At 28.4% G+C, this 10,820-nt stretch overlaps 1 protein-coding gene across 1 annotated transcript; it reads right to left on the reverse strand.

Annotated features, from left to right (window-relative positions):
• Positions 1-262: 262 nt before the first annotated feature.
• On the reverse strand, positions 263-10,505 carry LOC129609242 (uncharacterized). Its single transcript, XM_055521174.1, has 5 exons — positions 9,791-10,505; positions 7,980-8,008; positions 7,635-7,892; positions 4,300-4,447; positions 263-363 (listed from the first exon to the last, which is right to left on the reverse strand). Exons 1-5 carry the CDS (start codon positions 10,503-10,505, stop codon positions 263-265), a joined length of 1,251 nt encoding a protein of 416 aa, XP_055377149.1.
• Positions 10,506-10,820: the final 315 nt, after the last annotated feature.

A 10,820-nucleotide genomic window follows, 5' to 3' on the forward strand; every position in this document is an offset into this window, starting at 1 on the left:
ATAAAAACAAGAGCGTCGTTCAGATAGAATTTACTCTATTCTATCGAATAAAGTAATTTTATTACCAACGTTATTTATCTAAACTATAGAAATATTTTCTGTTTTAGTTTTTTTAACCAAGGAGGCTATTACGAAAATTTTTTAGATAAATTTTACAATTTATTTTGACTCTGAAAAATTTTGCCTACTTTTAGGGTTTAATATATCAAATATATTGCATTTAATTAAAATTTTGTACAATCTGTCACAGCATTTTATTTACTTATATTAAATGCCCTATTTCTTTCATAAACTCTTCCATTTCAGTAGCTTTAGATAATGGCGAGCCAGCAAATGCCGGCTCATGTTGATGTAACGGAACACCTGAAGGTGGTAAAACAAGAAAAGAAGGTACCACATTTTTCTTCCATATAAATAAATGCTCTTAACTTCAGAATCGTGCGACATAGAGTAAACTATAGTAGAGTTAATCATAATAATATGCCGAATTTCTCCGGCATATAATGAGGATACATAATTTAATAATAAATTTTTTTAAAAATTGATTAATTGTATAAAATCATCTTTAAGAACCGACTTATCTGATGAAACAAATAAATAAGTGTACATCTTAAAAATTGAAAATTACTACCCTATAAATTTATTAATTTGAGACAATTCAATATGATGAGTCAACGCTGCTTGAGTTAATCTATATTTTCTATACTTTATTTGGAAACCTCTTGCATTTGTTAAGTACATTAAGTACAGTTTGTTTAAAACATTAAAATTTTACTATTGTTAAAACAATAGATTTATTAAATTTAAGATTTTTCTTTCGATATGATTCCCCTTTTATATACATATATTATGTTAGAGCTCACTAGATCAGTTTTTTTCGCCTCCTTGTTCAAAATTCTTTAAAATACTGTAATATACTTATATAGAGAAAAAAACATATTTTCCATATGTTGAAAATGATGAAAATGATTTCCAAACAAAGAGTATTCCTGTTGAATTTTAATAACAATGATGATTGTTATAATAAAGCACAAAAGATAACACTCTTTTTTTTTTGCACTCCCCTATTGTTTATGCAACCATAACCGTATTCACTACTTACGTTGTATACAAAATTAATTTTTATTATGTGTGTTAGTTAAAGGATTCATTTTTTTTTTATTTTCTATTATTATTTTTCTGTTTTTGATAGAGAAAAATCTAGATAACACAATTTTCATCGTATCTATAGAAACTCAAGATGCAAGTAAAATAGTAAAAAAATTTTTTTTTGCATAATATGCACTTTCATTAAAATTCAACTCAAAGTAGCTGGTAATTCTAAGACGAATCAAGTAAATATTGTTGTTCTACAATATATATGATTATGCGTTATGGTTATGATATGATTTAAGGATGAGTATAATTTAAAAAAAAGAAGAAAAAAACGAAAAAAGAAAACAATATCAATTAAAAGAGGTTATTGAAAGCCATACATTGTTATCGAATATCATAAGCACTTATATACCTACATATGATATAATATTTACATACATTATATTGGATAACATATGCATTAGAGAATGAAGACAAACATATTTTTATTAAGTATGTATATGTTTATACGTAGATGCAAGTGTAAAGTTTGTAATTATGAAAATAAAAAAAAAAAATAATCAACCCCATTCTATTGTTTGCAAATATTATAATTTTTAAAGGAGAACAAAGTGTTTTCGACATAATTTTCCTTAATGTAAAAAGTGCACAGGGTGTTTGATTTTATCAGAAATCAAAGAATATAAGTGTGTACAAAACCAACATTAAGTACACTTCATGAACCGTCTGATAATTTTATTCAAAAATCTTAAATTAATCAGACTTCGCTTCAATCAATTTCCTGCCAAATTGTATAATCTAACATGAAAATAATACTTTATTGCACTCAAGACCTGAAGCCCAGAACATGCAATAAAGAATTGTTATTAATGACATCCCTTATAATGCATTCACTAAAATCAAAAAAACGACATTAGTTAGATTTCAATTGTGATACTCTGTGATACCTATACGAATGAATGATTTTAAGAGTTCTATGATAATTGCCATATATCACCTCTTGTTTTTGATGTGTATGGTGATATTTTATACATGCATGAAAGCTAACATATAAACTAGTGGAATATCGAAGTCTTTGTAATACTTTCCGAATACACCTTCAATGTTATATTACGCTTTCTAGCATAAATAGGAGTTAAACTTTCGAATAAAAATATTTAAAGTGTAAAAAAAAATTGTCCTAATCTAAAAATCTGAATATTAAAATAAGAAGAAACTATTTGAGTCACATAACCATGTACTTTATTGGAACATAAAGAGGATCGAATAGCTCGAACATTTCGCCTTTTCGGAGTTTTCAGAATTTTTCGTGATCCAGTATTTAAATCGGGAAATTGTGAATGTAATAAATAATATTTAAATGCATGAGAATGTTAAATTAAAAGAAAAGCGAAAAATTAGATTCAAAGGACAGTTCAACTTGCAAGAAATTTATAAGAGCAGAGTTTAATGGCAATATTTATTAGATTTACACTTCCCACAATCACTATGATTGTGACCTAATTAGTTTAACAGAAAAGAAATTCTAATTTTTTACTTGAAAAGGCGTATCTTGTCTTGCAGATTCTATTACTTTCTACATCTTTCACATAAAAATTAAAAATATATTACAAAAATTTTGTAAAAATGTGTCTATTTATTAATCTATGAGGGTAGGTTCTTATTATTGACAGCAAAGAATTCCAAATAAAAATTTTTATGTTGTAATATTCAAATATTTTATAGGCGAGTGACACTGTATAATGCGACTAAGATTAATTACGACCTATTTTCCAGTTAAACACATGTCAATATGTACAGCCCCTCAACAATATTTTTCTTTTCGATAATAAAAACATGATAATCTTTTTAATGAAAATGATGAGAAAATGCTATAACTTTGATTTTTCCATATTGTAATTTAAAAATATGATATTCCGAACAATGATAATATTAAAATCGATAATATTCCTTAAGTAGTTCTCTGAAAACTTTTATAGAGAAAGTTTTAGAAAAATTTTAATATTTTCAAAAGTTAAAATTGAAATTTAAAACCAAATGATTTATTTGAAATGATATAACGCTCTTGTGATTGTGTGTTTCAAATTGTAGATTGCATGTAGCATCTCAATGTAAACAGTACTTAGTAATCATATGGATTGCAGTATAAAGCAATGTGTAAAACATTTTATCGGCAATTTCTTCATACCCCTGTAGCTAAGTTGGTAGAGCGCCCGCCTAGAAAGCGATAGGTCACTAATTCGAGTCCAGTTCGTGGAGAAATATTTTTTAATTTTTCTGTCTTTAACTCGTTGCTTTGGTTACGTCATACATCTGTTCTGCAGTTGTATGAAGAAATTTCCATTAAGTTAAGATTTTTTAAGCTCTAAGAGTGTGGTTCTAAATACTATAAGAAATTATTGAAAGATTAGATGTAATAATAACTTTGTCTTAACAATCGTGTTTATATTTTCTTACAAAAGAGAAATTTTACTGAACGCTATTAAAGCGAAATGATTGTTCTTTAAATCTTTAATGACAATTGAAAAATACCACCATTATAATTACCAAGATTTTGAAGTTAACACCGATGCATCACTTGCTATAATTCGTATTCAAATTAGCAAAGTGGCCAAAAAAAGAATAAAGCGCTAAATAATTTTTTTTAAACGATAGTTTTAACGAATATTGAATCAGAACTTGATGTAATTCGATTTAAGCAAAAAACACAAATTTCCCAAAGATTCTAATCAGTATTTACATCTGTAAAGCATGCTTATCTTTATCAAGTTACTGCAATATGAGCAATTTTTAAATATGGCCAGCACTTAACCGACTACAATGTGTATTTCAATAATAATAATAAAAATTTCAACGAAAACTAGCATTGAAAAATGCCAATTTATTGGCAGAGTTCTAATGATTATTAGAGTTCGGATTACGCAAATGAAGTTTATCAGTTTCTTTAATAAATGAGGCCGGAATACAAAATTTCAAGAAAAATTTTTCCTTGAATATACCCAAAACTATAGAATCAGCTGAAATTATAAATATCATTATTATTCACAAATTTGATCAATTTCCCGCATTCCTGTATTAATTAAGATTAAAAAATCCGAGTGTTGTCGAAAATAATACAGACGTGAGCAACTGACAAATAGGCGCCAAGACATTTTTGTTCAAAATATTTTATTTACGTTTGCGTATCATGGAGAATGTACCTACATAATTTGGAACCACCACCAAAAGCGTCACATCGTATTAAAAAGTTAAACTCCTTTTTGAAACCTGATCTTCCGGATTGATTTGTCTTTGATAACTCTTTCAAAGTTTCAGGTTCCAAAAATTCATCAATTCCAAATTTTTGTCTCTTCTATTCTTGTTTTGAAAATCCATATCAAATGATACGATGAAAAACTCGTGAATATTCACGAATATTAAAAAATTATTGTGTTAAAACGAACTTGTTGTGACACATATTTTTGCATATTAGGATGCAAACAATTTACAACTCTTACATTTATGTATTTATGTATACTCACATATGTGTATATGTATGTAATGAAAATGTTATGAGAAAAAAATTTTCTAATTTTTGTGCAATGACAGCTTTTATTTTTTTTTCCTTGACGAACAGCTTGTCATATAATTGTCCTTAGTGGTATGAGGTTATGCCAACAAAGGTAGCATATTTCTAAACGAAAAAAAAAATCTTTGACATTTAATAAAAACTTAAATGAGTGTTTATGATTTTATCATGACATTCTTCAGTACTATAGATTAAAACTATACTCGTATTCGAAAAAGGATTAAAAATAAAACTGCTGAAGTTTTATTCACTTTTTTTTATTCATGTCTGTAAAACTGTTGTAACTCCCCCCTTAAACAAATGCAACTTGTGAATTGTAAGAATTCATAATATTCAACAATATTATTTTGAAAAATTAAAATTTCAAAGTCTATCATTAAAGAATTTATTAATATTAGGTTCATTTTTTTGGTGTAAATCAACATTTCCAGGAAATTTTTAATAGAATTTATTTCTTTAAAATGACTGAAATGTCTATTCCCGTTACTTCATACAAAAATCGAAAGTGAAGAAGAATTTTAGATTTTTCATTCAAATTTAAGAAATTTTCTCCCATTAAATTCAATAAACATATTTACCTTTCTTAAATTTGTAACACGGAAGCACTAAATATTCTCAATGTCAAAAAAGAAAAAAAAACAGAAATAATAGAAGGGATCACAAAATCTTTAATAAAAACAACTTTTATCTTCCGTTGTCTGTACTATAATAGGCATTTAATAAACATGCCTACATATCCCGCGTCACGTTTCAAGAAATAAAAGCTTTTAAAGGACGTCTTGAGTTTTTCTTTTCTTTTAATACTTCAATAATAATATAAAATAACCTTTTTCATACCTTTTTTTATTTAATAATGAATACTTTAACTTTATGTGAAATTCTCAGATTTTCGATACTTTGATCCTTTTGAATATTAATGTATCAAGTTTAACCGAAAAAAAAATTGTAGGATTTCACACAGAGATTGTAATTTAAACCTATTGTTAATGATTCCTTTCTAATCAATTGTAGAAGAAAAAATTCAGACATTGACCCGATTATTTCACAAGCTTTCAATAAAAAAAGAAAAAAATTAAATTTATTGACACATAGGTACCAAATAATCAGCGTGCTTTATATTATATTTGTAATCATATCGTTTTAATTTTACCTACATATATACGTAAATTTTTCTAGAATTACAAATTAATATTGCATTTCGCCTAGGTTAACAATCTCTAAAGAACCACGACCAATTATTTTAATTTAACATCAATTTTAAATATGTACTCTCAGAAGCTGCTATCAACAGGTTTTTACAAACAGAAGCAGAACTGAACTAAAAGCCTTTTTTTAAAGCCGAAAATTTAAAATTACATAAAAGAAGTTTGAAATAATTAAAATATCAAAAAATTAATAATGATACTTCAAATCTCAAGATTTTCTTATTAACTTATTTTCTTAATTTCTATAACAAAACTAAAGTGGTTCGGCTGGTTCCTTTCCCCTATATGGAATAACAGATTTTAATGCCTAGAACTTTATTTTATAGAATTAACTGCATGTATAAAATTATTATTTATAACTTTTTTTTACTTTTTGATTGTCATGATTTACTTTGCGATATTTTTATTCTTAAATGTAATTCAGTATTTCGTTACAATATCTCAAGCTTTTTATTTATTTGGTAAAATCAACAACAAACAAATAAAATATTTCGAACAATGTCACGTGGATCTATATCGATGTTTTTTCTAGATATTTTTAAATATTCAAGTGTAAAAATACTCTGAACATGTATACGTCTAAAGAAATGATTTGAAACACTTGTTTAAATAAAATAAAAAAATTTCGTTTTAAAATATAAAAAACGTGAAAATTGAAAGTTGTTCATTCATAACAACGAAACACCTTATTAAAAAGCTTTTGTTAATGCTTTCTTCTTATGATTCAAGAAAAGCAGAAACTAAAGATGGTTTTTGTCTTTATAAACTAACAAAATGTGAAAGAGATAAAGCAATGAAAAGACACAAATTGTTGCTGTAATTTTTTTTAAATTATTAAGGAAAGATAGATATTTGGCTTAATAAAAATTGAAGCACCCGGTTTTTCGCAAGAATTCCTTAACGATAACAGGTAGGAATAGGTTTGATCAAAGGTATATTAAAATTTAGTTTACGGTAGTGTTAAATGTGTTGAAATTAGGGAAAGTTGCAATGTCAAGGAATGATACCTAATATAAGTACATATTTCTAACAGAGACCTTGTTTCCTATAACTGAGGAATAGAATTCGACTTACATAAAATACAATTTTTTAAATTATATTTAAAATGTGTTATCCTGTAATGTTGTTTTTACTCTATCTCCATTTTCATCAACAACGTATTACATGAGCACTTCCACGTAAATAAATTTTTTGACATAGTAATCTAGATTAGTGAAAAATATCAGTAAATTATTGGGAAAACAACTGGAATTGTAAGAATTGAATCTATTTTAATCAACATTCGTCACAAATAAAGCCTTTTGATTTGCTCTGACCGCAGTTTCTTTGTTACTTTTCTTATTTTGTTAATTATAGTAAAATTATGAAACGATCATTGATCTTTGTTCGACTAAAATCGTTTTTTAGTGTTTCTAAGTAAATAGGTCATAAAAGTAGTGAACGCTGCACGCTTATGATTCTTTTATTTTGTCTTTAAAATAATTCATTCTTGACACATGTTAAGTCTGTTAAAAGTTTTGTGTTTTAAAAATATAATAAATTGTCTGTTATCAAAAATCACCATAAGTTAATAAAATATTATTCGAACTGCATCTTTAATTTTATATAAGCGTAAAACTCATTTCAATATCACAATGAAATTAAAACAAATTTCTTTATTAATATTTTGGAATTTCATATTGGTAAGAGAATTAACCTAATTAAAAATAATAAAATCAAATTTTAAACATAAAAATTTTTTCTCATTCCTAGATCATATCAGGTACATCAGCTTTACCAAATTCTCCAGAAATTCCTCCAATCGCACGTGCATCTCTTCTTCCAGATGCACCGGCTTCTTTTGTACCCCCACCGGATCTTGCCATTCCACCAGTAGCTCCTCCATTATCTGTAGTACCGCTATCTGTGGGACCTGTTGTTGAAGTAAGCCCTTTAATTGCACAACCCGTTGTCGGAGGCCCGGTTGTGGCTGTGGCTGGTGCCCCAATTCTCTCACCAGTTCCCAAATTAATAATATAAGCCAGCTGTAATGACAATGTCACATATTATGAAAATGATAATGCTTGTGAGGACTTTATGAGACCTTCAGATATTAAATTGCGTTGATTTACATCAGTTCTATTTCCGCCATATTTTATTCCTGTAATGCAAATTTTAAAATTAGCACATTTAATCCTAAAAATTTTGTAAGTCTTATATTGCATTAATATTTTGAAAACTAATTATTACTGTTTGATGAAAGCACAAATATATTTTTTACGCAATTTTATATTTAAAATTTGTTAATAAAATTTTTTAAAAAATAGAGTTAAATTAATTTTCTCAAATGAGTTAAAATGTTAGCTTGTTTCAGCTTCAGCCCAATGCAAAACTTTGTACAACAAGAATCAAGACAAATCTAAAAATTGTTAAAATTAAAAATAAAGCAACATAGGAAACAATTAAGTGTTTTGAAATTTAATCCCTTTCAAGAACACAAATTTGAGTATGCTATAGTTATGTATCTGATGTGGTTAGCACGTATTCCAACCAACCAACCGTATCGTAACTAACCGCAAAATGTATTTCGCATTGAGCGACAGTGTTGCATAGGATTTTTAAAATTCTTTCAAATTCAAAAATTGCTAATAATAGCTTTCAGTTACTTTAAAAGCTAGAGAAATGCAAATTTGAATATAAATAAAGGTTTACTTTATACGATCTGAATTTCCTGAAAATTTCGTCAATTATAGTTTTGGTGAATAAAGGAACTCAAATATCAGTTAGATTCTCAATATGGCTTAAAATAGATATGATAAAAAGTATGAAACTGCTTCCTGGTGAAAATTCGGTTTCCGAGCAATAATAATCTCAAAAAATATAAAATGTGTAGTTCGTTGTTTCAATACCCAGAACTAAAATTTTACATTTCAAGGATATCGGGCGATCATTTATCTGTACATAAAGAGATATGTAAATTAAATCCAGCAAATTGTATGTAATGCGGCAAAAGCTTAGTTACTTGAATCTCATTTCATAGAAAAGTTTGGTGGTTTACCGTATTATGAGCCCGCAGTAAAGGTTTACTTCAAAAGAACTGAGACATCCCAAAAATTAATTAAACCGCAATATAACCAAACAGAACTCAGATATAAACTTTTAGCAAAAATCGTTTTAGTCGAAGTGGAGTTACACAAGTTCACACAAAAACCGGTATTTTGCTAAAAGTAGTTTATTTAAGATTCTCTAAAAAAATATTTTATTTTTCTAGAACAAAATTTGTATAACATCCACTTTTATATTTCATTTACATATATATCTTTAGGACACTATTAACTCCCCCGGATTTTTAAATTAGAACAGACACAAATATGAGTCAGTATAATAAATTCAATTCCTAACGGTGTGTTATTATTAAAATAAAAAACCCATTTTTTCTCTGATCGTGCTCTTTTCAAAATTATTAAGAACATTGTCTTTAATTTTAGTAATTTAGTTTCTTTCAAAGTTCATTAACATGTGGTTCATTTTTTAAACTTATTTTCGTAAACAGGTTGTATAAATTCAATAAAAACAACACACTTATCAATTTGCGTACAATCTTAATTTTTTCTTATGAAATTTTGTGCATTGTTTTATATATTTATTTTAATCATATCTGCAATATAAAAGTGTATTTATATAATTTTGAAATATAAAATGTAAATATCATGCTATACAGATATTATTTAAATTTCAATTTTCATTTTGTAAACATCTGATTTGGAATTATAGACAAAAATGAAACTCGAAAAATTGTTTTTACCACCACTTTTCAAGTTTATTTTTGTAAGAGTATACAAGGAATATTTTTCGAAAAAATCTAAATTTTTCTTTTGTTCACAGATAAAATCGATTATTTTTGGATCAATATTTTTATTACAAGTTCGCAGCCAACTTTTACCAGTTACTCCTGTTATACCCCCTCTTGGCTCTTCGCCTCCTCCTCCAGTTGTTCCTTCGCCTACTCCACCAGTCAATCCAGCATCAACTCCCCCAGTGGGTTCCACACCCTCTAATCCAGTTTCCAATCCTCCAGTCAGCACAGAACCAATTCCACCGCTTGGTCCACCTGTCCTTCCACTACCAGCTCCGCCAGTTGATTCCACACCCTCTCCAGTAACTAATCCAGTTTCTAATCCTCCATTGAGTACAGGACCAATTCCACCACTTGGTGCACCCATACTTCCATCACCCTCTCCCGTATCAGCTCCTTCAGTGGGTGTAGGACCAGTTCCTGCTCCTCCAGTCAGTACAGGTCTAACTCCGCCAGTTGGTCCAACTGTCCTTCCGTCACCGGTGTCGCCAGTTAATCCATCATCTACTTCACCAATTATTCCACCTCTTGGAGGATCACCTGCAACACCAAGTACACCGTCAGTCGTTCCGCCCCTCTCTGTACCGCCCTTGGTGCCGGACAATCCAATATCTCCGATTAATCCAGGACCTATTTCCCCAGGAAATCCACCAATAACCTCCCCTGTTTCGCCATCTAACACAGGTCCTTCACCTTTGATTGTTTTACCTCCACTTACTTCAATCCTTCCTTTAATCATTTCTGTGTCACCTGTTACCCCAAATACTCCAGCTGTAAATCCTTCAGATGGCCCACCCACCATTGCTCAACCTGTTGGTTTATCGCCTGTTGCACCACTTGTCACACCACCACCAACCGTTGCACCGGCTTCTCCATCACTTTTACCTTCAATTAGTCTGTTATGATATCAGAACAATTAAAATGTAATTATAAAATATACTATTTTCTACTGTTATTATGGCATTTTAAAATTATTTAGGTCTAACAAACGACATTTCAAATTTTCTGCGGGGTGATGATTAAGGTTTACTTATATTTTTAGTGAATCCTATTTTATTACTCAAACCTTATAAGAATATTACTAAGTAAGAAATACCGCAGTATAAATATTGATAAT

This window comes from Condylostylus longicornis, unplaced genomic scaffold, assembly GCF_029603195.1.
Source record: "Condylostylus longicornis isolate FDR11 unplaced genomic scaffold, ASM2960319v2 ptg000038l, whole genome shotgun sequence".
NCBI classification, from domain to species: Eukaryota; Metazoa; Arthropoda; class Insecta; order Diptera; family Dolichopodidae; genus Condylostylus; species Condylostylus longicornis.

Excerpts from the sequence above, each read along its gene's own strand:
- LOC129609242 (XM_055521174.1), bottom strand. The coding sequence starts at position 10,505 with ATGGTGGGTGGGCCATCTGAAGGATTTACAGCTGGAGTATTTGGGGTA. Across the intron at positions 8,009-9,790 it reads GGGTATAACAGGAGTAACTG|GAATAAAATATGGCGGAAAT; the intron begins GTAAAAGTTGGC and ends TTTGCATTACAG. Across the intron at positions 364-4,299 it reads TGGTGGTGGTTCCAAATTAT|GTGTTCCGTTACATCAACAT; the intron begins GTAGGTACATTC and ends TACCACCTTCAG.